Source organism: Halyomorpha halys, unplaced genomic scaffold (assembly GCF_000696795.3).
Source record: "Halyomorpha halys isolate HHAL.00 unplaced genomic scaffold, Hhal_1.1 Scaffold494.1, whole genome shotgun sequence".
In the NCBI taxonomy this organism is placed as follows: domain Eukaryota; kingdom Metazoa; phylum Arthropoda; class Insecta; order Hemiptera; family Pentatomidae; genus Halyomorpha; species Halyomorpha halys.
In genome coordinates this window covers 939,021-964,924 of record NW_027110283.1, presented here as the reverse complement: position 1 = coordinate 964,924, position 25,904 = coordinate 939,021, and the positions used below count along the sequence as shown (strand labels likewise).

Below are 25,904 nucleotides of genomic sequence, written 5' to 3'. Positions count from 1 at the left end.
AAAAAAAAAAAAAAGAAAATAAGTTAGTTTGAAATAAAGAATGTATTAAGATAGATAACACTAGATAAGTAAAAAAAGAAGATAAATAGGAATACATATGGTACATAATAGTGATTGCAAAGACGAGATCTGTGCTGAGAACCAAACCAAAGACATTTAGCAAAGTTGCACACCCACCGATTGTGGCTGCCTGGCTCGCCCACGGGATGTGGGTGGTAGAGGTGGAGCATAATCATAATAGTAATCCTCGTACCGATAATAGTCATCATAATATGGATCGCTGTAGCCGCCTCGATAATCCCCATAACCGTAATAGTCGTAATCATAATCTATAAAAACACAACAATATCACAATACCTAGAGGTGTAGTAACCACCGAACCACAGTTTGGTTTCTTAAAGATTAAATACACTTTTTTTTTTTTAGTTTATCTATAATTTGTAAATTCTGAAATAAATTGGCTATTATTAAAATTTAGGATGTATAAAGTTCTACTAAAATAATTAAAAAGAAAAAAATACTAAAATAATGATTGCATGCCGGGAAAAAAAATTTAGATATGAGTTATTGTGAAGGGTTAATGAAGAGGAGGGATAGATAAAAGAAAATTTGACCCACTCTATAAGAAGCTGTAATTAAAGCCACTTACCTTATCAATCCTCATTATTGCTGCTTTAAGTTTTATAAGGCAAAAACAAAATGATAATTTTAATTCAAAAGTACTTCAGTTCCAATAGTTGCCAAAAAAATTAATTAATAGCAAAAAGTGGAACGTCATTCATTGTTATATGATTTTAATAAAGAACTAACTAACTTACGCTGTCTAAACATGTCTTGAGAAATAAAATATTGCAGGCCCAAAATTAACCATGGGAAAAAATGAAAATAAATAAAAATGCGTGTGACTACATGCTGTGAAAAGGAAATAAAGAGGCGCACAAATCGATTACTGAGATTAATCGCAAATACTTGCACGTGCAGTTACCTTTTAACAGCAGTATAGTTATATTATAGTTGGGCACCTTAAACCGTCATAATCAACATTTCATAACAATCGCATTTAAGGTAATCAACTGCTTCACAATCCGAAAACTAATCCAACCCCTCAACTACCCCAGTATTACTAATATACAAAAAGTTAAACATAAAAAGGCATGCAGTGTAAATTTGAAACTCATTTCATATCATATATATGCTACCAACATGTATATGATACATTTTTACTAATATAGACAATAAGATGGATGTTATACTTTGAAACATTTTTTTTCGAAATCAGAAAGAAGTTAATGCTTTAAAACAAAAAATAAAAAAAGTAATAAAGGACGGATGGGAGATATATGCAATCTTATCTCCAATGTTAAAAAAAAAAGCTAAGCCGTCCGTGATCAAGGATTGGATTGGAGTCATGCAGGGCAGATGAATAGATTTAAGGACTTACCATAATCACCGCGACCCATACTTCTCATGGACGTAGCCGATGCGCGGGCAAGTGGTCGTGGGCCAGGACCCATCATGCTTGGGTGCTGAGGGGAGAACCTGCAACCATCATTATAAAAATACAGATAAAGGGCAACTATAAAAAACAAAGTGACTACTCATTTAATATACCGCAGAACTTGCAACTAAAAACAAACATTGAAAGGAAGCTGGACTAAAATCTTGACAGAAGCGATTTCCTTTGCAAGAGACTTCAAAGTGAATTAGAAACAATTAAGATATGAATAAATTTTACCTATACATATATTAAAATTTCTTACATAGTACTTTGTGGAGAACATAAAATAATAACAATCATGGATTTGAAACAAAATTCAATGATTTTACAGTTATAAATGTTACTGTTGCCTTGCAAACTCTCCCTTGGCTTGGGGAAAACTCAACCAATAACAAGTTAGTAATAATTAACAACTAATACACATACCCGCCTCCCCTAAGCTGCATCATTTGCATCATGCGCCGTTCTCGTGCTCTCAATATTTCTTCTTTCTTTTTTTTGTCTGAAGGTGGTTTTGCTAAGGACACTTCTATGCAAGATCCTCCCATATCTTTACCATTCAATTCTTCCATTGCCTATAAACAATCATATTAGCCAATATAAAAAAATTTATGATGAATGTTTTCGATAAACATGAATAATAAATAATTAAAATGTAACTTACAGCTACTGCATGATCTCTCTCGTCAAAATGAATGAAAGCGTAGTCTTTAATTTTTTTTACTCTATCCACTTTACCAAAAGCTTCAAATGCTTCTTTTAGTTTTTCTTCTGAGCATTCTTGGGTTAAATTACGTACGTACAGTACCTTAACCTGATGAAGAAAAATATATAAAATACCAAATTCAATTGCTACTAAATATCCATGATTAAAATGCATACTAATTCCTATTATCAAATTCAAAAATAATTTATGAGGAAAAATGTACCTGTAATCGATACAAACCTTTGCCATCGTTTCCGAGTCGGGCTCTTCCTGAGGATCAGCCCAATCAACGATAATGTCACAGCCCCACACCTTTATTCGGCCGGTGCCAAGCCTTCGTTTTGCCAATGAGGCGGCTTTGTGTGACTCGTATTCGAGAAAACAAAAGCCACGGTTCTTCTTCTTGTCATCAGGTGAACTGTATATGATCACCTCAGTGAGACCAGCTGTTGTAAACGAAATATCTTTTAAATTAAAAGAAAAATTTAACAAAATCATAACTTAAGGTTAGAAAAAAATATTAGTTAATTTGATTAATCAATGGAAGTGCTTAGACTTTTAACAACTACTCCTATCTATGGCAATACTGTTATATATAAAAATGTAGTGCTTTTCATTTTCAAAATAATGAGAATTGAAATTGTAAGAAAAATTATAACAGATCCCCAAAACTAATGGTAATTAAATAGTAATATGAGCAAACAAAAACAAAAAAAAACTGTGATGGAATGGAAAGCTAAATCAATTGATATTTATTACAATGAATGAGTAATAAACAAAAAGCCAATCTGGTACGAACATGATGGAATAATAAGCGTATTTTAAAATTACATGCTCGATCGAAAATAAAATATCTGCACAAATAAAGCAACATTTAACACTAGTTATTGACACAAATAATTACAAGGAAATGTTTACAGCCACCACAATTTCCATAATTAAACCTGTTCGAAAGCTTTATCTAAAACATGTAAATCAAATCAACACAGCGATGTGTTATTATCTATTATTGATATACAATATGAAGAGAAGTAAATTTAAATATTTTCCTTTTCACTTCACAAGTCAATTAATAAATGTGTGCAAATTGTTTTTATCACAAAATAATGATTATTGTTAGTAATAATTAGGCTGAATAGCAAGTAAACATGTTTATCCAACTGATTTTTATTTTATTTCAGTCTTTTCAAAATATAAAATTGCATAAACATGCCTACAAAATATATCTATTAGAAATATTAAAAATCCACCCCACATGCGGTTTTTGTTTTTTTGATTGGATAAAATATAAAATAAAAAACAAGAAAAAATTTGAGGAGTATGAGGGAAAATACTTTGCCCTCTATTAACGAATAAAAAAAGTGATGGAAAATAAGGGGGAGGCAATTCAACTTACGTGCATGTTTTGAAAATTCTTCAAAAAGATCATCCCTGTCCCGATTCTTTGGTATATTGCCAACAAATAAGCGGTGATTGTTATAAGAAACTGTTACGCCAATCTTTTTGCCTTTTCGAATTTCATAATCATTCAGCTGCAATAAGAATGTTCAAGACGGATAGCCAATTAAAAAAAGATTACGAGTTATGCCCGAGGTATTAAACATTTTGTAATAACTTTCATTAATAATTTTCTACAATGTATGCCTTTTGCCATTGCTACTAAGATAATATTTGAAGGAGGAACGTGAGGAATAATGGGGAAGATTTTATAAATGAAAAAAATGAAATAAAATTATATAAACCAGCAACGAGGGCTAAATCTAACCAGGTAACAAAATAATAAAAACAAAAAAATAGATAACAAATTAAATATAAAAATGAAAAAAAGTCAAAAGCCGTCATTACTGCATTTGCTTCATTGGTTATGTGTACTCAATTTTTTTTCAGCAACAACTTTACCTGTCAATTTACCAAACTCGTCCAAGATCTCCTCTTTGCCTTTAGACTTTGGTATGTTCCCAACAAAAAGTCGCAGATTCGGTACACTAATGTTTACTTTCAGGTGCTTGCCGGGTTTGATTTCATGATTATCGAGCTGTGGATTTAGAAAACAAACATGCCAAAATGTCAAAAAATAATAAAACATGAATTTTATTTAAAAAAAAAAAAAAAAAAAATTTAGAGGTTAAGAGAAGTAGGGACGAAATATTTTTGGTTAAATAATAAAGATAATTTTGATTTAAAGATAAGTCATAAAGATTAAAAATAAACAAATAAAAGTCAAGGAGGCAGCAAGGCATGCTACAGAACAAATCATTGTGATAACCAGAGAATTTCACCAATACTTTCACCGCACTAAAATAATCTACCAGCGATATTAAATTCTTAAACTTAACTTAGGTAAAATATATTAAAATAGATAAAGAGCAGTAGAATAATAAAATGAATAAATAAAAACAATTAAAAAAAAAAAAACGGTTAAAGCTATCACTTGTTAACCCATTAACATAAATTTAATGCCAAAAGCTGCCTCTTACAAGCCAAAAACTAAAGAGCAAATTATGGACAGTAATTTCCAGCAATTTGGTCCCAATTTTGCTCTGGGGAGCAAAGAGGAGACCTAGATAAAGATCTACATTACTGTCCGCACTTGAAACCAATTGGTACCTCCACCATAACACACTACTTACACAATATTGTGCTCAGAAAATGCTTCTGTTTCCTCATGAAGATAGTAAGAAAAAAAATTAATAAAAAGATAAAAGCCAAAACCATCAAGGCAAGAAAAAATAAAATAACTTCGTACGTAATGACGACTTAATCCTTCAAAGACTAAGTACTATTCTTATTAAATTGGATTCACATTTGGAAAATGATTTGAAGTAATGTTATTTTAAGGTTAGAGGATGAGATGAAAACAAAAATTGAAAGATCTTTAAATTTCTAAAAACAATTTTTTTTTTTATAGGTACAATGATTTAAAACTTCATGTGAAAACATCAGCTGGTCAAAAGAAGTTCTAAAATATAATAACAAAAGGAAGAGAAATCATTAAAAATTAGAAAAAAATTGATTTTAAATGCATGCAATATATGTTGTTGGAAAACAAATTTATGTACTTCTGAAATGGGTACACATACCAATGGTAAGATGGTACTTAAATAGATGGAATTTCTAAAGTGATGCAACACAAGAATGCAGGAAGGCATACACAATATACATGGAGACATAAATAGTAAAACATAATACACCAATAAACACTTTTTAAAAAGTTAAACAAATAAATAATTTTCAGATCTAAACATTAAAAAATTTGTAATATAGAGCTTCAAAACGTTGAATTCCTTCTTAGCAATAAAATTAGAGAAGAAAGCCTCTTCACAGAGCAATTACTATCACTTATACAATAATTACAGATAGAAATTGATTAATATAAGAAATATGCTTACATCTTTTGTCGCTTGCTGGGCTTCATCTTTTGTCGTGTAAGTTATGAAGGCATAACCTCTATTGGTTCCAGTCATTGGGTCCATCATTAACCTTAGATCCCATATTTTACCACTTTTTTCAAATAAAAGAATTAATTCGTCTTCAAACATATCTTTAGGAATTTTACCACAAAATACCTGTAAGAAAAATTTTGTAAGTGATTCTAACTTCCTATATTTGTATGGTAAGGCAATATAAATTTAATTTTTTTTTTAATACAACTCTATTGGACATTTACCATGATATATCCTCCCCCCCAGTTTGTTTATAATTAAGATTATTGGTACAACAAAAAAGTAATCATTTATTAATACATACATCTAACAATATATATTACACTGATAAGAAATACTGGAATTATAGTTTTCTTACTTCACAGCCAGGTCCGGGAGGGGGTCCTTCCCAGTTTGGTGGAGGCCCACCATACTTTCGTTGTCCTGTTGTTACATCTAAAGTATAACCAGTTCTTTCTAAAATAGCCTGTTAAGATACAAAATTTAAAATTAAAGAATGGAGAATGAAGGATAAACAACAATAAATTATTTTAATATCTTAGCTTACTTTAATTTTATCCTCATCTGGACCTTTCGCTGGAGGGGCTGCTTGTGTTAAGGTAGGAGCTGAGGGACCAGACCTCGACTTTTGTCGATACGTCTTCATCACTCCACAGAGATAAGCAGATTTGTTTGAAACGTGTTCCAAGTTAGACTCCAGGAACTGAGATAACACATTAACAGCCCCTTCAACAGGAAACTCTTTAAGAGCGTCCAAGGCTCTCTCGTCGAGATCAGCATGAGCTAGCTTACCTACCAAATAAAAATTCATTATCAGACATTTTGTATTAAAAATATTAGTTATCCTCTAAATAATAATAAACTTTATGACTTTGATCACTATAACACTGATTTCTGGTCCTCTTTAGGTCTAATAAATAATTCACTTTATAACTATTGGAAATACAGTTAGCTATTCACTTTCAAATTATCTTCATGCCAGATAAAAATTTGATAAAATTACAAAATATGTCTATCATTTAAAATCATGAATTATTTTTAAAAAATAAATAAATAATTGTTTTCTCTGAGAAAATCCTCTTTGAAATTGGAGTTTCTGAATTATTGATGACAGAAAAAGGTCTTTAACTGTTGCAGATAACCAAAAATTCGTAAGGAATTAAAAAATAAATAAAATGAAATGAAAATAATATAAAACAAAATTAAAATTGTGAAAATTGTTAAATACTCGCTATGGTCAATTATAATTCATAATATTAATTGAACAAGTTAGATAATAATAAATTAATATTATATGCTTAAATCCCATTCATGAGTTTTTGTAATATCTGAAATTATAACGAATTTGAAGATAACTGTACATTACAATTAGTATTACACAAGTGATATTTCATAACAATAAGCTGACAAAAAGATTTTAGAAAAAAAAACAGCATCTCAATTCAAATCATAATTACAAAAAAAATTGAATGAATGCCAAGGTAAACCTAGAATAAATTATTGGAATTTATCAGTAATATCCTTATTTACAGAAAATATTAGTTATTCAATTCAATTCTTCAAAAGAATTTTAGCACTGAGATAACTTAATTCAAAATAGACTTTAAATAATTACCCATAAAGACAAGAAAAATGTAGTTCAACAAGAAAGTTGTTTCCATACGAACAAGAAATTATCATAATCCAGCATTTGAAATTGTATTAAAAAATAATAAACTCAGAAGAATATAAAAAATAAAACATTTATCACAATCAATTAATTTAATATGTTGAAACTAACAGTATAATTCTTTATGTATTTTGGGATTGAATTTTGATTTCTGTACGATTCATATGATAATATGAACAACATAGAGATTTTTCAGTAGGAAAACAAAATATATATATAAAAAAGAGGTGTAATTTATAATTACTTTAATTTTTTTTTTAAAAAAAGAGGCAATAATTAAATAACAACAAAATTATTACTACAAGGAAATAATATCAATGCAACAATAACAACAAAAGGACAGATTACATTCAAAATATTGCTTCTTTTATCAAAAAAGTTTCCAGAAAACAAAACAATAACTGTCCAATAGAAATATAGAAAGTCCTAATGTAAAATATTGTGAGCACTCATAGTCACATAAAAAACAAAATTAAATGTTGAATTATTGACATAAAACAAGATGAAGTAGCTCTAAAAGGCAAAAGAATAAAATAGCACTAATACCGGATAACTAACCTTTGCCAAAATCTGAATCCATAGTGTGAATTAAAAACTAGATTTTGATTTGTCAAACAAAAAAAAACTTTAATAAAACATAACAGCTGTGCACACCCCCTACTAAGCAGAAAAAAAGTGTAAACACATCACTTGTTGATAGGTCCATGAAAAACTTGACCAGCAACAAGTTGACCACAATATTTATTAATCAGAGAACCCCTCCTTCCCACTTCTGAACAATCTTAACAAACAGACCATTTAATAAATAACAATATTAAATCCTAGTTGATTAAACAATATCTATAATAATCCTCAAAATTGATAAAGCTGTTAACAGACTAACCTGATCTATAAATTTCATCTAATTTGGATGCTACTTTGACATCTAATCCATATTCCAAAAGTTTAGGATAATCTTCTGTTTTTTCCACATTTTCATCTTCTGAGGCCGAAACATCATTTTTCACTGTGACTTCCCCGTTTCCTTCTGCCATGGCTAGAATCAGAAACATTTACTGAAAATAGATAAGCTTGATCAAAAGTATAAGACATTAAGAAGCACATATAAAAGCGATATAGAAAGTATAATGTATGGAAAAGGAAATGAGATACCACACAGTCTAACATATATCTAGCAAACTTAGATTAAAAATTTTGACACTCTTGAGAATCAAATACAAATTATAGATCTTCTTAGGAATGTATAATTATAAAATCATTTTAAATATTAATTGACAACTTATAAAAGGAAATAAGATTCGCAAATTTATTATATATTAGATACAACACCAAAAATAATCCATTTCAAAGAAATTAAATCACTACATTAATAAGTAAAATATCAGTTGCGGAATTTATAAAATGTGTTTTACAAAGTTAATAGCAAAAAGTTAGGTTAAGGAAAAGACATATGTTAAACGATAACGAAATACCTAGTAAACTAAAATGCTTTACACAGTAACACTACGTCCCAGAAGACAAATGATAAACTTAAAATAAGAAAGGATTAAATATAAGTATAGCTACCGGCCGGCACACTCTCATGGCATAAAATTTGCACAAGCAAACCTTTCTGCCTGGAAAAAAATAAACCATTTCTAGACGATATAAAGAAGATAGTGCAAGATAAGACTTATCTACTTACATGTGCTAATAATAGGCCATAAACTGTACCAAAATATTAGAAGATTATCGGTAATTTATAATTAATTTAAGAAAATGAAATAAGTTAAAGCGAAATGGCGGCCGGATTCAACGTGATCACATACTTGTGAGGAACGACGCGCAAAAATAGTCTAGAACCCAAAGCACCCTCCATTCCTGAACTAGGGAGTGAGCGCATTCGGACTTTTAATTCATTTCAGTATTTTGTTAAGAATTATTTGACCTGCCTTAACGGTAATAAATTTATAAAATTTTTGCCTATCCCAATTCAAAGACAAAAAACAATCCTAAATAACTTTGGAAATTCAATTGCTTTATATACTCACATTCTAATCATAAAAAATATTTGCGAAAAACTACTAAACATTAATAAAACTAATTCCTAACATAAGGGTAGAAAACTTAAGGTAGAATGATCACTAACCCACTTAGAAGACAAAAAGGAATGTTTTGCTCCCGCCTTTTTTGCAACTTTAGTTTTGGTCAAATTTATACAATTTAAAGATTCTTATGCTCATTTAATATTGCAGCATTTACATTAAACTATTTATTAATTGATAAAATCCACTATTATCATCCAAAATAATTGTTAATGAAATAGAATTTTTGGCATAGATTTTACATTGTGTCGTAAAATAACAACAAATTAGTAATTAAAAAGTAACTTTTTATTATTAACGCTTTCCATTACAACTGCTACAATATGCACGTGAGATACCAGGTCTTAAAAAAAATGTATACCCAATTGTTTAAACTTAAAACATTAATACCTATTTTTAAATGCCAATATATATTTAAAAAAAAAATAAGATGGAACTTATCGGGGGTTTTCAAGGTAAGCAACTATTTACAACAGAAAGACATTTTCATTAGTTTTTAAATCAAACTATGTCCTTAGTAATATTAATCAATCAATAATTAAATATTCATTCCATCATAGAATTAAAATGGTTCATAAAATTAAAAAATATAAAATGGCTTCATTCAAAGGATTAAAATAACGTATTTTTGAGATAATGAAGTTCGAGAACCATTTTTAATTAAATAAATTTCTACATATGTATAAGTAACTAGCAAGAAATAATTTTCACCATATTGGATAAAATTCTGTTGAATTAGGGCACACAAATTTTAATTTTAACACGGATTTAATTAATTCAACAACTTACTTGTGGTGGCGAAACTGAACTACTTGTTAGATGTAAACAAAGTGCGGTGGGCGTGGGCTAACCTCGAAGTAATGGTTGTAATTCTGTCTTAGTTATGTTCAATTTAATTGAAATTTAAGTGATAGGTCTTTATTTAACAAGTGTTTTTTAAAATTTACTTAAAATGAGGACTTTAATAGGAATCTGCTGGTTGAGTTATACCATTTATACGATAGGTGTACTTTGCCAGTACGAATGGCAACAAAGGGATTCGTTTGATGAAATTAGGAAAAAGCTTGATAGAGTTTCGAGCGCTAATTGTGAACTGCAAAACCTTTATGACTTATTCTTGCCAGAAGATTCAGTTTCACATCTTCCTGATATAAAGGAACTGAATATCAACCCTATTTTCCCCAATAGGACAGCTCTCTTGCATTTACATAATTTAGTATTGAGTAGATCCTTTTTCTTTAGCTACATTTTACAAGCAAGGTTTATACGCCCTGCGATCAATGATACATATGATCCTGGTATGATGTATTACTTTCTATCTACTGTCGCAGATGTATCCTCAAATCCGTATATTAATGCTAGTGCCATATATTTTTCACCAAATGCTGCCTATACACCTTCCTACAGAGGATTCTTCAACAAAACTTTACCTCGATTTGCACCAAGGACTTTTCGGTAACCAATAATGTTACTAACATAATAACATGAATACTTATTTATCTTCATTGTCATTGATCAAGTAACATTACAAATATTGTTTTATTTTTTAGAGCTGATGACTTCAATGACCCTATACATGTAGAAAAATTATCTACTCTAAACATGTTTACTGTTAATGATTTGGGGGCCTTTAATCCAAATGAAACTCTTAGTTTAGATTACACAACTGATTTTTATCGGATAAATGAATGGTACGTTATTTACAATTTCAATATAGGTTTTTTAAATTTGTCTAATATTTCAATGAGAACCAAACATTTTGTTTAGGTATTCTGCCTGGTTACCTGACAATGTAGTTGGTCGACATGATACAAAAACAACTTACCAAGTAGAGATCCGTTATGCTAATAACACAAATGAGACATTCACTTTCCACGGTCCTCCTGGTCAGTCCACCTTCTTTTCTTGCTATTAAACAAAACAAATATTAAAATGCATGGTTAGAATTAGCTTTAAAAAATGTATGATTTTAGGTGCTGATGAAAATCCTGGCCCAGTTAAATGGACCAGACCATATTTTGATTGTTCCCGAGCTAACAAATGGCTTGTTGGTGCTACTGTCCCAATAGCTGATATTTATCCTCGTCATACTGGATTTAGACATGTTGAATACCCAACGTAATACTTGTTTTTGTGATATTTAGCTGTTACAATAATGATTTTACTTAATTTATTTAAAAGAAATATAATTTTTGTAGTTATACAGCAGCTGTTGTAATTGAAATGGATTTTGAACGTATAGATATAAACCAATGTCCTTTGGGTGAAGGAAATAATGGGCCCAATCGTTTTGGTGATACTGCAAGATGTAAAAAAGAAACTACAGAAGTTAGTTTTTAATATTACCTCTGATTTTAATAATGTAGTGTAAAACGTTTATATGATCAATTTTTTAAAATGGATTATTATAGATATTAACTTTAATTTCAGTGTGAACCGTTGCATGGCTGGGGTTTTAGAAGAGGAGGTTACCAATGTCGATGTAAACCTGGCTGGAGGCTCCCTCCTATAATCCGAAGACCTTTTCTCGGTGAAATCATAGAAAGAGCTACTACGGAACAATATTTTAATGGATTTGATTGCCTTAAGATAGGCTGTAAATATTTATTATATTGTTTATTATATTTATTATATTGTTTATTATATTATTAAGTTTGTACCATATTCATGTTATGATTTCTAATAGTTATCATTAATTTTAGGGGTTCAGAAGATGCCGATTAAATGGAAGAAAGCTCCCCAGTATATGAGAGAAAAGTATTTAGATCATTTTTATGCATATCGAAACGAATCTCAAGATCCTTATAACTCGCCAGTCCATCAAAAGCTTCTTAATATTCATGAAGCAATAAACTTTATTCTCGATGTAAAACCAAGCAACTGCCACACGTAAGCTAATTTTGTCTGTTATGTAAAAGAAATAAAAGTTTTCAATACAAAAATTTTATTTATTTTTTTTTCTTTATAGCTACAAACCTAAAGATCTCATTTTACCTGGTGATGTTAGTTTTGGGGCTGAAGAATTTTTTGAAAATGAAGCAAAGATGGCAGTTAGGTTAGCTAACTTCCTAAGTGCGTTTTTACAGGTATTCTGTTCTCGTAATTTTATGCTTTATATTAATGTTGTTCCTGCATAATTATAAATAACAAAAATTTAACTTAAATTTATTTAAATATTAGATTTCTGACCCCAAAGAAGTATTTTCTGGTAAAAGAGTTGCTGATCGGCCTTTGTCAGAAGACCAAATGATGGGGGAAACATTAGCTCTCGTTATAGGTGATAGCAAAATTTGGTCTGCTGGCACTTATTGGGACCGAAATAAGTTTACTAACCGTACATTATTTGCTCCATATGCCTACAAAAAGCCTTATGCATCAAGAAAGTTCAAATTAGAAGATCTTGCCCGCTTGAATAATACAGGTAAGAATACTTGAGTTGATTTATAGAAGTAATTTAAAGCATGATTTTCCTAGTTATTATTGCTTATCATATTTTATTATAATCTAATTTAATTAAGTTATATTGAATTTTTTCAGAGGAAGTTTACACAAATGCTCAGTGGTTTCAATTTTTAAAAGAAAGATGGTCAACTAATTTTGATTCTTTGGAAAAATATTACATGAAAATGAAGATAAGATTTAATGAAACTGGATTACATTCCAAAAAGTTTGAGCAATATCCCAACTTTTACAGGTTATTGATATCACTTTATTTTACCATCGATTACTAATAGTATTTATTTGTTATTAATTATTGAATTAATATTAAATTTTAGAGCTGCCAAATTGACAGATGGTTATTGGACGAATCCTTATTTTGATTGTAAAGGAAAAGTAAAAAAATGGCTTATAACTTATGCTGTTCCATTTTTTGGTTGGGATAGTTTAAAAGTTAAATTAGAATTTAAGTAAGATAATATTTATCACACATTTTTGAGAATATGTTTAATTTATAACATTCAAGTACATTTTATTTATTTTTTTTTTTTTTAGGGGTGTTGTAGCGGTTAATATGGATTTACTTCAGCTGGATATCAACCAGTGCCCCGACCATTATTATGTTCCGAATGCCTTTAAAGATACTCATAAATGTGATAGGAAATCATCTTATGTGAGCTGTTTATATTATTAATTTAGAAAATTTCCAAGTATGTCTAAAATTAAGATTATTTAATTAAAATAAACTAATTCGAGCAAAAATGGAAATTTAATTTGATTTTTGTTAACTTGTTTATTTTAAAGTTTTTGATGCACTTTAAAGGATTTGGATTGTTCAAACTTCCACTTTATTAATTTTTAAACTGTTCTAACAACTGGCTATATTTAGCACAGGAAAATCTTATTTAATCGTTAACCAATAGAATATTCTGATGGGAAGAGAATTCCTAAGACAACTTTGAAAGCATGTAAAAAATATATAAATCTTACCGTAATTTGAAGTTATAAATAGAAAAGTATCCAGAGATAGGTTCTTTTGAAGGGCTGTTTGGGTCACTCTGTGGGCCAACGTCCATTACACGCTTCGTACAACATAACCATCACACATGAATATCACTATATACATAAATGTAGTACAACTGATGATGTCCTGTTTTGCAGTGTGTGCCAATCCTAGGCCGAGGTTTCGACGCAGGAGGCTACAAGTGTGAGTGTCTCCAGGGCTACGAATACCCCTTTGAGGATCTCATCACTTATTATGATGGTCAGCTTGTGGAAGCTGAGTTCCTCAATCTTGTCGTCAACAACGCCACTAGGTGACTACCACCTCTCCCTTGTCTATGACCCCCTCCCCTCCGCTCAACCAGTTTCCCCCTCTACCCTTACCCCTTTGCACCCCTCATTGCTATCTCTTCCCCGTTTTTTCCCCTTCCCTTTTGTATCCTGTCCTCATTGAACAAGTTTTTCACCCTGGACTTTAAACTAATTTGTTATTCCAATTTTTCTCGAAATATTTACATTTATTATATATCTAAAAAAAGTTTTTTGAATTCTATTGTTACTTAAAAAATTATTTAGTATTTTATGTAGCCATAAGGTACTTTAATTTTCTTCTAAGGTGTTATACATTATCTACTTCCATTAAATCTTTTTAAAAATCTACAGCAATTATTTCTCAAAAATATTTTTGACTTCTTGAAATTTTACTAAATTACTTCAACATTGGGGGCTTAAGCAATCATAATTAGTAATTTATATATCATAATTTGTTATTACATTTAATTCATTCAATTAAAATTATTATGAACTTAAGCATATTACAGTCTCTTTCCATTATTGTTAAAATTTCTTGTATTAACTTTATATTTTTCTTATCTAAAGTATTTGATACAATTAAGTAGATTGGTTGAAGTAGAAAACAATTCTTTTTACTTTGTATTCTTCCGTAGTATCGCCTTTGATTTTAATTAATATGTTGCAGAAATAGAAAGTTATATTTAATGTTTTTATTCCTTTTAATGATTTTTCTAATTAAAATTCATAATTTTCAGGTATGACATGTTCAAATGTAGGATAGCAGGGGCAGCTGATACCAGAGTGAGCTTCCTCGTATTGGTTGTTCTGTTTATCGTTGCCAGGTTACTAAATTAGTAATTATCGATATATGGAAAATACTCTTTTATTGTCTTATCATCTCGTGCAATATGTGGTTTGAAAATCGAGATAGTAAATATTATTGGCCGATTTTGACAGCTAATGAGTCAATCAAAATTTGCGTTTTGAATATTTTTAAGATGTTTAATTCCATTATATTTTGCATTTAATGTTATCGAATACATTTATTATGATCTGTGCTAACCTAGAGGGTTTTGATTTAAGACATTTAGTTACGTTAAATGTTAATAGTATTTATTAGCCAGCACATATGGATATGTTAACATTTTAATTATGAATTATTAATGTAAGTAATTTTTTAATTAACTCAATTATTTGTTTGATAAATGAATATTTTTGTTATTAAGTGCACTTTATATTACTAGGGAATAAGAAAATTTTGTACAAATATTTAGTATTATTGATATTGTGACACAGTTTTGCAGTGGCTTCTTATTTTTATCTTTAAAAGTCATTAAATAAATACACTTACTAACATTTATAGTAAATGACAGCGATTTATTATCACATATATATATATGTATTTTTTTTTTTTTTTGTTAACAAGTATTACTACTTAATTGAATTACCATTTGTTTTGAAAAAATATGCTATTGGAAATTGTAATTTTTCGTTGCCTTTTAAACTACTGCCATAAAAAATTGGAACTTCATGAGTTAATTTTTGTGCAGAATTTTTTTAATTTGAACTATTTCTTGTAGGTTTGTTGCTCTAAAACTAAGCCTCTGCTGAACCATATTCTACCATTGTTAATAGCTGAACTGTATAATATGTATAATTTATCATGTTTCGTGTTCTTTATTTTTTATGATTGAAAAGATTAGTTTATTATTAGATAATTTTAGTGCATAATTGGCATTAGATTTCATCCGTCCAGTTTTTCAGACTGTTATATTATTTTTTTATAACTGTATGTACACTTCAATTGTGTATAGAAACTAATTCCATCCAGTTAGTATTTATATCTTTGTTTTTGTATTTGATTGATGCTAAGGAGAGTTTTATATATTTTATATGTTATGTACAAAGAACTGTTACTTTTTATATATGTAATAAAATATTTTAATATTAATGATTTTAATGATGATTGATTAGTCATACTTATTTGTGTTTCATTGACCGCACCCCCAACCATCTTCTCCTCATTAATGATTTTATATTTCTATCCTTTTATGTGATTTTGAAAATAAGGGATTAACAGTAAAAGGTACTTAGTAGGTAACAAGATTAAGATTTTATAGTGAGTTGAAAAAAAAGATTTATAGTAGGTAATTATATAATGTTTACACCTATGTGAGTTATTTCCATTATCTACATCCTTGCATTAATATCCGATAATTTTTTACTCTATTGTGTCAATGAAAATTCCCTAGAGCAAACCATCCCTGGACTAAGCCTCTGGGCAGATATTTGGCATTCTGTAAAATCACAACATGGTTCTCCATTTCCCTGTGGATGGAGACAGCTTCCCTTATTTTTTTTCTCCATCCAAGTGCTTACTCATCTTCATTCCTTAGTTTGATAACCTCATGAATATGTCTCAGGCCCAAGATTTAATTAAATAATGATTCAGACATTTATAGCTGACTTTTAATATGATGATGATTAGATATTTTTAACTGTTACATGTGCTATGGTATTTTAGTTGGTTCATTGTTTTTTAAGAATTTAAATAAATTAACATTTTTTAAGCATAAAGTTAGATATTTTTTTTTTAGATTAAAAATTGAAATATTTTTATTTTCAAATTTAGTAGGAAGTCTATATTGTTAATTAGATATTGACCAAAAAAAACATCAGTTTTCTCGTATAGGGGCTACTATTAGAACATTTTCTCTTGCATGATAAGTTATCAGTTCTGCTGTCAAATACATCAATATAAATGATATAAACGTGGAAATTGAAAAAATAAAAACCTCGGCAATGGTAAAATGTTATTTAATTACAATGTTTTATCTTTACCCAGAAATTTGCTCTAATGCATAATTATAGCCTTTAAAACACAATTTTCCTTGAAATTCTTTCAATAATTTATGAAATCCAACTTAAGAAATATGTTGAAGTCAAAAACTTCAATTCAAAAATGTGTAAATAACCATGTTTTATGATTAAGTGCCTCAAATATTATATTGTCCTATAATTACATTTTTCAACATACATGGATCCTTAAACTGTCTTATTTCAAATATGAGGATCTTCACAATTTTTAAATTGAATTTGAATTTTGGATACTTCATACTAATTTATTCTGTTCAGCTACTTAAATGATTCAAATTTATGCCCATCTAAAGTTCTAAAACCTATTATTTTATTGTTTACTCAAATATAAAACGGTTTTGATGAAAGGAATATGGTCCAGGTGCGGTAAAAAAAACTCAAATAGTAGAATATACTATTTTATTAAATTTATTATTTAAAATAGTATATTCTACTATTTGAGTTTTTTTGACCGCACCCGGACCATATTCCTTTCATCTTTACACATGGTCAATCAATATCTTCCAGTATAAAACGGTTTTTAATTTTTTTATTTTTTTTGCCTAACTTAATATCCTAATATGGAATATATTAGTTGCTTGATTCAGGAAAACACATTTATAAAAATTAGATTAGATTTAGAAGATCAGAGAACCTTCTTCAGTGATAATGGAAAACAGTTACACCTGAAGAGTGGAACATGAGCGAAAAAATGTGTTAAACCAGTCCACTCCTTTGTGATAACTCCATGGAATAAATCCATAAATTAGCTAAATTACTTATTAATTAATGATAGTAAATTAGCTGTAGCAAAAATGTTAACCTTGGTCTTCTAACCTAATTGTACCTAAAAACAACGAAAGGCCTTATGGTAGTTTAAAATTGCTAACCCCAGAGGGGAGGTAATAAATTAGTTGATTGAACATTAAAGAATCAGAACAAAAAAATAATTTATAGTTTCTAAGATTCCTCTAACAATTCAAAAAATCTATCCCTCTTTCAGTGAAGAATAAAATTCATAATTTTACATTTCTTGCAAAGTCGGTAATGATTTTCCAAGTTAAAGATTTCAATCTTTGTTCTAAATCTAATCCTTGTAGTTAAAGACAAAAAGAACGGATAAAGCAATGCTTCTGCAGGTAAAACGATATAAAAGCTAAGACATCATAGACTAAGGTATTTTATCGTAATTCTATGATAAGTTCAAGTTATCAAAACTATTCATTTTTTAACCTATAAATTTTGAAATATTTAATTGTAATAAACCAAATCTCGAAACTAATATAAAACTCACCTACGTTCTGCAACAGATTCCGAATCCAGGGTACAAATTTTTGACGCTCTAGAAAAATTATTTTTGGAACAGCATTTAGCCAGACAGATTTTTTAATCAAAAAGAAAAATCCTACTGCTATTAGCAATTGTTTGTTTACACTGGTCCCTAAATTTTTATAAATGTATGTTAATAAAATCATAAAATGATATATGATCATTGAAAAGCAGTTAATTGAAAACGATAAAATAAAATTCTTATTTTTTATACGCTGTAATAACATTCTCTGAATCATTGGAATACCAAATCAAATTGACCTCTAGCTTAAAATATTTACCATGAAATGACAAAATATTGGGTAGTTCATAGCGAATTTTTCTGCATTTGATAAAAATGTTTTCTACGCATCTTGTGGGAGAACGAGGAGTTGGAGTATACCATTTAAAAATTAAAGAAAAGAAAATAGAACCATTTTCCAATTTATTAATATTAACTTAACGTTTTTAGAGAGAGCTTTATTTAATATTAATGTTGATAATAATGGAAATTGAAGATAATAAACTGAGTATGGCTTATTCTCAAAGATCTTTTTACATCTTCTTGAAATGGGCTGCTATCGTTTTACAATATCGCAGCTTTGCTTGAATAGTGGTGCATCTGAAAAAGTTTAGGTTTTATTTTGAAATGGACGTGTTCCAAAGATATTACCGTAGACAGGAGTTTCATTCTCTTCTCTCCCTCTACAAATTTCACAAAGCTGGTAAGGTTGCCGAAGTCTAGGGTATAATCTAGAGAATATGTTAAACTCAAAACAAATTTTGCGTTCTTGTCGGATGTGCCACGAGCAATGGAGCGCTATGCAGAAAGAACCAAACCCAGAACAGTATTTTAATTTTAGAGGATCCCTATTTCTCTAAGGGGATATTTTATACTTCCCAAACCCGACGGTAGCCCCCATATAGCAAGACCCAGAGCACAGAACAGGGTTCAGATCTGCTAATGCCTGGATAAGAAGGTTAGGTTGAAGTTTATAGTCCTCTATGGAGAGCAAAAAAGATTGATGATTATCAATCTGATGACCATCTCGATCATTTACCAGCGTCCTATAGATGACCACCTAACTAGGAGCATGAAATATATGAATACTCATAACATGAAAGTATTTCAATTTTACTCGTTTTCTAAACTTTATTTTCTTGGAGCTAATGACCATTTTGAACTGTCTTTTCTTTGAGAGAGTTCCTTTAGAGAGTGCTTTACTAGTTGAATCTATCCATGGCTTGCCAAGGCTAAAGTTCTAAGCAGCACTTGTAAGAATGCTCTTAATTGAAGCTGTAGTTTTATAAGTTACTTTTTTAAAGCATATAAATAAATTTACGCAGCGCGAGTCGATACCGATCAGATTAGATAAGTATACGTACCAACTACTTAGATTAGTGGTACCTTTATGTGCCTTAACTCTCGACCACTTCCTGCAAGACGTGATCAAGCATATTTTCAAGAGGGCTCAACCGGATTTTCGGAAAATCGGCGGGTTAGGTTTGATAAAAACTCAAATCGAAAGATTCTCCAGGAAGATAATCTTTTTATGAATAAAGGGGATTATCCTAAGAAAATTTTTCTCTAACGTAGCTTTGCTTTAACAGAGCACGTCTGAAAAAACAATGTTTTTTTTATCTTGCGTTTGCTGTTTCTTTTTAACAACTTTAGTAGCTTTGGGACAGTTTGTAGGACGACCCTAGTAGAAAAAGTTATCCCAGTCTATAGCACTATCATTGGAGTTCGTCCATTTCAAAATCAATTCAAAACATTTTTTGTTCCACAATTAAAGTAGAGCAGTAATATAATCTCAGTTAATATTGGATCAATATTTTATTCAAACCAGTTTTATAAAGTTCCGAAATAATCAGTGCAGGGACCTTCTTAGTTTTCGGATTTCTTTACTATCTTATCAAAGTTTCCCTATATTATTTAACCATACTCGTGTACCTTTTTACATATTGCTCAATGGCTTAGAGAAGTGTATAGTCTGTGTATTCACACTTCGGTTGATTTATTTATCATGCACCTTGGTATTTGTATCATATTTTGATCTTGTTTTGGGGGGGCTATTTGAATAGGTAATGCCAGGAAAATATGCGTTTTTTGAAAAATTGCAATGGAATAAGTTCATTCTCACGGAGGATTACATCAAAAACGATTAATGAAGTTCCACACCAAGTTACCGATAGCAGTGACCTACAATTTGAGAAACCCAACCTTAACCCCTAGACTGAAGCCTAGGTTGTTGCAGAACTTTCTGTTATAAATTCAGTAGTTATCAATTCTATTATTTACATAACTTCTATTTTATTTATTTTTTCTTCGTCCTTTTTCAAATTAACTCGTTTATTTTTTTCCATTAGAAGGCAATTGTTTGTTTTGTTAAGTCCACGAATGTTGTTATTAACTTTACTTTTCACTCTTATCAAGAATTATTATTTTTATGTATTTATATTATCATATTTTTTTAAAAATGATAATATTGTATCTAGTTAGGGGTGTCTTTTGTACGAGACTATAAGCCCCCATAATCAACTGTTTATAAAAAATGTAACTGTTATATCAACCACCAGGCCGATCTGGTATTAAATAAAAATAAATTATAAAGTTCATTCTCGGTGATTGCTAATAAACTTTCACGTCCCCTCAGAGGGTACAACAGAGTGCAAAGAGTTAAACTTTTTGTTCTATTTTTTATATGAAAAAATGTCTAAACCTTCAAATTATAATTCCATTACCAAGGCCGTATTTGACACATTTTGGAACTTAACTTTCAATTGTTATCTTGATTAAGAAAGTATCCTATTAATTTTTAATTCTTCATATTCTTCCATACAAAAACCAAAATATAATCATTTTAGTACTAATGTAAGCCCATATTAAATGATAAATCTATTGCTACTGATCTTATTGCATGTAAACTTAGAGAAACTCTACACCATGGAGATATGAATGAGTTTTCACCAGGTTTATTTTATAAGTTTGCTGATGAATACAACCCTGAATTTCAATCTCTATTGAACATTGTCCTTTTCAAGGCCTTTTCGATCGCCGTCCACAGCCGGAGGGGTAAGGGCCGACCAATCGGTCCAGGTTTTTTGTACACCCTTGCACTGCACTCGGCCCACTGGCAGATCTAGATGGCCTTATTTCATTACGTAATAAAATTAACTATTGATATTCTGATTTCAATGTGAATAGAAAGATATATCTTAAGCATGGGAACTTAAGCCATTAAGTTGATAATTCCACGAATCGGGTTCAAAATTAAAATTAAAAAAAAAAAAGGTGAGTTATTTAATTTTTAAAAATTGTGGGAAGGAAGGGGAGAAGAAAAACGAGACAGAACAAGCAGTTTGTGTTAGTTGATAAATGTCATAAATAATTGTGATGTTCGACTTTTAATGAATTGAAAATTTTTCCATCTTTTGATTTCATAATTAACTCTAGTTTAAAATTGAATATTATAATATCCTATCGATTTGTGTTAGATATATTGTTTCAAATCTTGTTAATTACTTTTAGCAGTTTATTTTTTATTTAGCACATTACAAATATATGTTTATAAAGATATTAAATTTTTGGTTAATTAAATGAACAAATATGTGATATTTGTTAGAACAAATAGAATTCTAGAAACATCTAGAACCACATATTATCTTCACCGCTAATGGAAAAATTTTAACTTTTAAACCATCGATATTTTATTTCAAAATGGCGGCCGATGGAGAATTTTGTTCGTATATATCTTGGTCATTAATGGAAATATGAGAAAATATTATGTGTTTAGAAATCACTTTCTCAAAGTTATTAATGAAAAAACTATAAATATTATTTTTGAAAGGAGAAACTACTGTTTTGCTTCGTTATCAGTTTTTTTAAGGGTTTCTGTCTCAATGCTTGTGTTATATTAGCACAGATACATTATACGTTTCTCATCTTACTTACCTTATATTATAAAATCCGTATATTATAAATGTTTTAAAAGTCGGAAAGTGAACAGTGATCAAATTTTCACGTTGTGCATTATTTAAAAATATATATTCACTTGAGGCGGTTGGACAAAGTGGAAGAAACTTAGAAAACATCGGCACAAGATTACAAGAGAAGCTCAAGTTCTTGTAGTAAGTGAATCACCAATAAATAAATAATAACTATATATAATTTATTCATATATATATATATATATATAATAGGCACTATCTGATTATTTGTTTTACAAAAGAAACTACGTTGTACAGAATGATGGTAACTGTTTACGTTGAGATTGATGGTCTTTACTACATTTCAAAATTAGATATTTTTTTATTAATAAGTACTTGCATTTGTGTATTTCAACATTATTATTACCATGTGGTTAGAGTCTAGTATACTATGGAATCATTATACTAACTAATATTGTATAATGTTAAAAGAAATTCATAGTTTTAAGTATGTAATCTAAGATCGATCTACAGACAAATTTTAAAATATAATGTAAATTACAAGTAAAACAGGTTTATTGTGAAATGTTTAATATTGGGTATGTAAATTTTAGCGTATATTATATCCAATTTCATTTTTAAAAACTTGTATATAATTTACATCTAATTAAAATTATGTGAAAATGTGGATTTCTTACTTGAAGACATATGAAACGCAATCGAAAATATTACCTTTTTACAATCCTTGCCATTGGTACTTAGATCTATAGGAAAGTAAAAAAAGAAATAAAAAAATGTATGTCTATTGACTGATTATTTAAAACATATGTGCTCCCATGAGAAGATTATTCTCTGGTCAACAGATCTACACAACAGAACGATCGTAATGTTCTAGTCACACACGGACGTTATGCTGATACAGGAACAGGTGATGGAGTAATAGTATCGGAAGGTATGGGATAGCCAATAGATGGAGAAAAGTAAATAATGGTTCTGCCCTGGAAGAGAAGAGAACAGGGGGGAGCTGGGAAGCCGTTGCATGGTGCAGTATAGTGCATTGTGCATTGTGCACTAGAGGGTTCCCACCGTCCACAATGCCACAATGCACTCCACTCCCCCGAGCAGTCACTTACAACAATAAATTGAAAAATTTCTTTCTGCCCCAGGTGCCCCTTCTACCGGACCAGTTATACTGTAATTTTTACTGATTGCGAATCGACTTTAACGAACCCTGCAATTTCTCGGGGTCATGCGGGGCACATTGTAGCTCTTGGGGTAGGTCCATCGCAACACCCTTTCCATTATGGTGTATTCAATTTCAATACCGTTCTCATCTTGAGGGCGATTATAAAATCGCATATTGAATAAGAGCATATTCAATAAATAACAATATTGATATTTATTGTGGCTACCTTTTTTTTTTGTTCTCTTTTGTGAGAAAACATAATGAATTAGGCACGAATGGAAGATGTTAATGCAACGGAAGAATATAGGGAAAAGACGAGGTACATTACTGTTTCCTGAATATTGAGAACAAAATTCAATTTAGAATCATTCAGTACTCTTTACAAAAGCCAAGTTTAAAAAAATAAATAATAATAATAAAAAACAAATAGCTACATTGAAAAAAAAAAAATAGTTAACCGTATGAAGTAGACTGTAGGAAGATAGTCCGGTGGCGGTCAATAAAGGCATTAAAAGTAAAACATAAAATTTAATGATAACCAACGTTTCGTCCCACTTTAGAGAGCTTCGTCAGAGCTAAATGAAAATGAGATACAAACAATATAAGATGTGACAAAAAACTTAGAATACATATACAAAGAGAGGAAGATATTGTAAGAATACAAAGTTACCGGTTATTTTGATTCTCATTACCTCCTTCTGTACTTTACCATTGCCATATTCACTTTACCTATCTGTTTATCATTTACACTATACTTTTTACCATATTTGTTACGGTCCCTAATAAGTATTGTTCTATTATTTATTACTCTAGTTCTATATTTACAACTCTATGACTGTACCTATCAATAATTAATATCTAATTAATTTATATTTTCTTATTTTTTTTTTCAATGATATATTTGTATAATTTTCTAATCTCTTTGTATATGTAATCTAATTTTCTTATTACATCTTAAATTGTTTTCATTTAGTCTTGATGAAGCCTTGCAAAGTGGGGCGAAACGTCGGTTAACATTAAATAGTGTTTTTACTATTTTGTTCCTTTAATGAACGCCACCCAAACACTTCCTATAAAAAAAAAAAATAGTTAAAGATTCTTCATTTAGTGTATAATCGAACGGAGTTATCAAATTAATAAAATAAATCAAAAATTGCGTGAGTCTCTCCATTGTTAAAAGTGAAATTTCTTAGGTTCTAGGATTTGTTGAAGATTTTAATGGAGGTGGAATTTGATTGAGGAATATCTCTGCTATTAATCAAATGAAATGTATTTTTTATTCATCAATGTTCGTACTCTAATAAAGAAATAACGGTTTTATGACAGCTAAAATATGATCGAAATAATTCATAATATACTTTTTCTAAATAACGAGAGAACACTGCGTTGTTAGAAGTGATCTGGTTGTAGTCTGACCTTTGTCAGCGCTAAATTTTAACTTGAATATATTATCTAAAAATCCTAATGAAATGTAAAAAGCTATTTGAAGGTTAGCACTCTTTTTGTCGAAGTCTTTTACTTCACATCACTTGGTACATAACGGAATGAATGAATGAATTAAGAAATATTGATTGCACGTGCAACTTAAGTTATATTGATTAATAATTAACGAGAAATAAAAATAATATAGCAAACAGGGGCAACCTGATGAAATGCGAATACGAATTTGGAAAGCATTGAATTAAAAAATATGGTGTACGTATCACGTGACTCATGCTGCTTAGTAACGATAAAAACCAATTTAGTATCAGGAAGAGGAGGAGATCACCCAGAAGGGGAAACTTTACACTTTTTCGTCTGATTCAGGCCAATTTGCTTTATAACGCCTAAAGAAGTTTTATTTAAAAAATGTAAAATAATGCGATAAAATGGGATGGTGTTTCACAGGTCCAGTTGAACAGGGGAAAAACGAGATATCTTCGTGCTTTGCGGGTCTGCGGTAATGTATCTACTTATTAATTGATTATGAAGATGACTTGCGCAAAATACGGGGTACCCCCTAAAAAACAGAAAATCCTTTAGGGATTTAATAGGAAATACAACGCTAACAAAAAAATGTGTGATGAACATGGGACAGCAAATGAAGTCTTGATCAGTTTTCAAGCTAAGACAAAAAAAAAAAATTGTTTTAAAATTTTTTTTTAAACAGTTTAGAAATTTATGAATAAACGTCTCATAGATTTTTTAAAAAGGGATTTATTATAACGTCCTGGAGAATCAGATTAAGACCAATAACAGTTCCATTGACCAAACACAGGAACTTTCATCAATTGCCCAAGTTAGATTTAAAAAATGAATGGCGAATGTCTAATTTCAAAATACCTCATTATTTTTAGCCAAATTAAGTTTATAGCTGGTTTTGAAAAAAGAAAAAAATATTGTAAAACTGCAAGACAGGGTGAAATACCGTTTCAAGCCACCAGGATCATTAACCAAAGATTGTGTGTTTCATCTATCGCTATATTATTGTGTGTTTCATCTATCGCTATA

The 25,904-nt window shown here is 29.7% G+C and overlaps 2 protein-coding genes across 8 annotated transcripts in view; one reads left to right on the top strand and one right to left on the bottom strand.

Annotated features, from left to right (window-relative positions):
* The window catches only part of Syp (Syncrip), a 31,549-nt gene extending 13,206 nt beyond the window's left edge, over positions 1-18,343 (bottom strand). For 3 of the 7 annotated variants that reach the window (XM_014425084.3, XM_067048437.1, XM_014425088.3), the window contains exons 1-12: positions 18,285-18,343; positions 11,226-11,308; positions 8,200-8,352; positions 6,195-6,439; positions 6,006-6,113; positions 5,594-5,770; positions 4,104-4,239; positions 2,445-2,650; positions 2,163-2,312; positions 1,925-2,073; positions 1,442-1,539; positions 178-329 (exon numbers count right to left, since the gene is read on the bottom strand). In XM_014425084.3, coding sequence (XP_014280570.1) covers positions 178-329; positions 1,442-1,539; positions 1,925-2,073; positions 2,163-2,312; positions 2,445-2,650; positions 4,104-4,239; positions 5,594-5,770; positions 6,006-6,113; positions 6,195-6,439; positions 8,200-8,350 — 1,572 coding nt within the window. In that variant the 5' untranslated portion in view covers positions 8,351-8,352; positions 11,226-11,308; positions 18,285-18,343. Of the gene's footprint in view, positions 1-177; positions 330-1,441; positions 1,540-1,924; positions 2,074-2,162; positions 2,313-2,444; positions 2,651-3,600; positions 3,737-4,103; positions 4,240-5,593; positions 5,771-6,005; positions 6,114-6,194; positions 6,440-8,199; positions 8,353-9,000; positions 9,160-11,225; positions 11,309-18,284 lie in introns of those variants that run through there. The other 4 variants (XM_014425087.3, XM_067048438.1, XM_014425086.3 and 1 more) reach the window with 3 other exon arrangements.
* LOC106683552 (uncharacterized) lies at positions 10,217-16,085 on the top strand. Its single transcript, XM_014425083.2, has 14 exons — positions 10,217-10,855; positions 10,951-11,091; positions 11,168-11,286; positions 11,374-11,518; positions 11,599-11,728; positions 11,831-11,996; positions 12,103-12,289; positions 12,369-12,486; positions 12,581-12,821; positions 12,938-13,094; positions 13,177-13,308; positions 13,394-13,511; positions 14,000-14,154; positions 14,890-16,085. The coding sequence occupies exons 1-14, from the start codon at positions 10,353-10,355 to the stop codon at positions 14,987-14,989; spliced, it is 2,412 nt and encodes an 803-aa protein (XP_014280569.1). The 5' UTR covers positions 10,217-10,352; the 3' UTR covers positions 14,990-16,085.
* Positions 18,344-25,904: the final 7,561 nt, after the last annotated feature.